The 2,949-nt window shown below is 47.1% G+C and overlaps 1 protein-coding gene across 1 annotated transcript; it reads left to right on the top strand.

The window, feature by feature from the left end:
• On the top strand, positions 1–1,838 carry LOC149340937 (endothelin-converting enzyme 1-like). The gene is made up of 2 exons (XM_089551204.1): positions 1–188; positions 864–1,838. The coding sequence occupies exons 1-2, from the start codon at positions 99–101 to the stop codon at positions 1,836–1,838; spliced, it is 1,065 nt and encodes a 354-aa protein (XP_089407330.1). The 5' UTR covers positions 1–98.
• The last annotated feature ends 1,111 nt before the right edge of the window (positions 1,839–2,949 follow it).

The following is a 2,949-nucleotide window of genomic DNA, read 5'->3' as shown; positions in this document are numbered from 1 at the left end:
ACGGAAATGCGTCTGTGAAGAGCCTCGTGTCCAGCTTGAAAACCGCGATCAAAACGGAAGAACTGCACCTGCTGGTATCGTGGGATGTCGTGCGCACCATGGCGCCTCTCATATCCGTCGCCACAGTGCCCGGGGAGGGGGGCACCCAGTACACTAGGTGTTGGAATGCCATCGAACACAGCATCAAGGTCAGGAGCACACATTTGCAATTCCATTTTTCTAGAATAAGCATCGTTTTGATTCAGGTCCGAGTACGCCGCGTTCGACGTGTGTATATCATAGGGTTATTCTTGGCAGTTCAATCCTTGGCTCAATCAGGAGCCGTATTTAACAATTTCCGGGTAGGATTCGACATGCGAGCCAGTTTCATTAGCCCCCAGTAGTATACGGCAGACAATGCGCCTACCTAACTTCTTGCTCTCGTACACAATGTTTCTGAGATTGGGCGCCACATCTGACTTGGTTTGTTAAGGCAACAAACTATTGTCATTTTACGAGATCTCTACTTGCGTAGATAACGGATTTACTGACGTCGCTAACACAACCGTGCAGCATTCTGTGAACTTAGGAACACCGAAAACCAAAATTATCTATTGTGCGGCTTTAGTTCTGTGATATTTAGATGGCGAGTAATGCGGAAGAGCAGAAGACATTGCTTGAGCATCAATGTTTTCATTTTTTTTTTCAAATATGACGTGAAAGAGGCCTGTGTGGATACAGTAGACAAAAATGAACATAAAGAAATAACTCTAGCGCGCACTGAGACAACAAAAAAAAATTTTCAGTTCAGTTCCCCACCACATAAGAAGCTCCAGAAGCAGGAAGTTCTTCACTGACTGTTTTATTCATAATTCTATTTCAAGGCAACTGCTGTGGCTGCTTACCTACAAGACAGCCTCGTTCCAAAGACAACGGAGTTGGCCTCCAGCATGATAGCACTTTTGCGCAACACTTACAACAAACTGTTCAACAACCCGACTTTCTTTTGGAGTATCTTGAACAAGTCCGTGGTGTCCGAGTTCCAGGAGCTCCAGGCGAGACCCCTATTCTTCACCGCAGACGTCCGGTCATCCCAACAACTGGACGCTTTTTACTCAGCCTACCCGTATGAGCCCGAACAGCCTGATTTCCTCAGAAACTGGCTCAAAACGTGTGACCTGGCAGCTGAAGCGCAAAAGAACACCATTGGGCTCCACATCAAAGCCCTCATATCGCCTAACGCCCTGTCTCTTACACCATCCAACAAGATCTTGCTTCCAGCCTCCACTCTGGAGCTTCCTCTGTTGTCGGTAGACGGCCTGGCGTCGGCCAACTATGCTGGTCTTGGCCACATCCTGGCGCACGCCATGTTGTACAAGCTTCATTACGGACTCTTCGCGGCCGGCAGTAGAAACAGTTCAATACTGGCACAGTATAAGACGCACATCGAGTGCTTGCAAACGTCCTCAAACAACACCTCCTCATCGTTTTCGGCTGGCTCCGAAGGCGACGCTGGAGAAGATTGGACGGTAAAATTCGGTGACGTTGCCGACGTCGTGGGCCTCCACGTCGCCTACGAGACCTTCGTTACGCGGAAGCAACGCCGGACGTTGCCCACCAGCAACATGACTGAGACGCAGGTCTTCTTCGCCCTGTCTTGCTTCAAGTTCTGCATGAAGCCAGCGACCATAGATGGATCTGAGCCGAACAGTGACCGACTGATTGCCGCGTCTCAAATGCCCGCTCTCTCGTCCGAGCGTTGTAATGCTCCCTTGAGGCACCTGAAGGCCTTCGCCGACGCGTTTAAGTGCAAACCTTCCTCGCCAATGAACCCAGACAAAAAGTGCACGTTTTGGTGACCTCAGTGCGTAGCAATCGTGCCTTCTGTCAGATGTAGTGTAAAACAGAACATTTTGGTTTTGTTGACAACCAACAAACCGTTGCAGATATAATACAACGATTTTAGTGCATACTTCCTTGGCGCCATGCTTCACTCTCGCCGAGCTGAACACTGCTCCTTTTTTTCCCTTTGAGGTTCACTGCTTCTACACTGAGCCGCAAGAAGGAAGACCGGCTTCAAGTGGTCCATTGGGCTGATAAGTTAACGAAGCGGAGATCAGCGCGTGGCAGAGCGGTTGTCCCTGCTTTTCACGTAACTTACCGTGTACCTTGCAGAGCACAGCTCAGGTCTACCTTCCACACCAAACTCAATTGCGCATTAACACGGAACCTGACTACTGGCCGCAAAAAGGAAAAGGTAAATGGCAGTGATAAACGTATGATTTGTGTACACAATCAATGGTATTTCGCTGGCCCTCGCTAAAAAACACAAATATTTAGGTCTTACGCTAAGTAACTTTCTTAGATGGGGCGAACATATCCAAAACGTCACCTCAGCTGCATTACGGAAACTTTTTTCTTAATAGATGTCTTCGTTTTGCTCCAGCACAAACTAAGCTTCTAGCTTATAAAACGTTTACTAGACCTGTACTAGATTATGCTAACACAGTTTGGTTTCCTCGGTCTGCAACTAATACTTCACGACTTGAAAGAATACAGCGTAAACCACTGAGGTTCATTCACAGTAGGTACAAACAGACTCGCCAACTGAACTAGCTGCAATCTCCGGGCTCGAAACACTATCAACAAGGGCAAAGCGCGCGCGTCTAAAATTCCTCTATCAGCTTCTTTATAACATGTTCAAGGTTGATCCATCAAAGTATGTTTCACTGTCACAGAAACGAGCATTAAGAAACCAGCATGCGAATACACTAACTGAATATGTACATCATAGTGATACCTTTAACAACTCTTTCTTCCCGCTAGTGACAAGAGAATGAAATAGCCTAGATGCATCCATTACTAACGCGGATTCACTTCCAGTTATTTGCTCTGAACTAGATACTGTGTTTCAAAAACACTGACGATTTGGATTAGTTTTGTTGATATCTTGCAGTACGTGGTCTGTTG

This window comes from Amblyomma mixtum, chromosome 6, assembly GCF_055824585.1.
Source record: "Amblyomma mixtum isolate Tamu chromosome 6, ASM5582458v1, whole genome shotgun sequence".
In the NCBI taxonomy this organism is placed as follows: Eukaryota; Metazoa; Arthropoda; class Arachnida; order Ixodida; family Ixodidae; genus Amblyomma; species Amblyomma mixtum.
Note: the sequence above shows the minus strand (reverse complement) of the source record. Positions and strands in the feature narration are given on the sequence as shown.

What these genes read in the sequence shown, in the direction of transcription:
- LOC149340937 (XM_089551204.1), top strand. Translation starts at nt 99, where the DNA reads ATGGCGCCTCTCATATCCGTCGCCACAGTGCCCGGGGAGGGGGGCACC. An exon ending in CCATCGAACACAGCATCAAG is followed by an intron (nt 189 to 863) that starts GTCAGGAGCACA and finishes TTCTATTTCAAG; the next exon opens with GCAACTGCTGTGGCTGCTTA.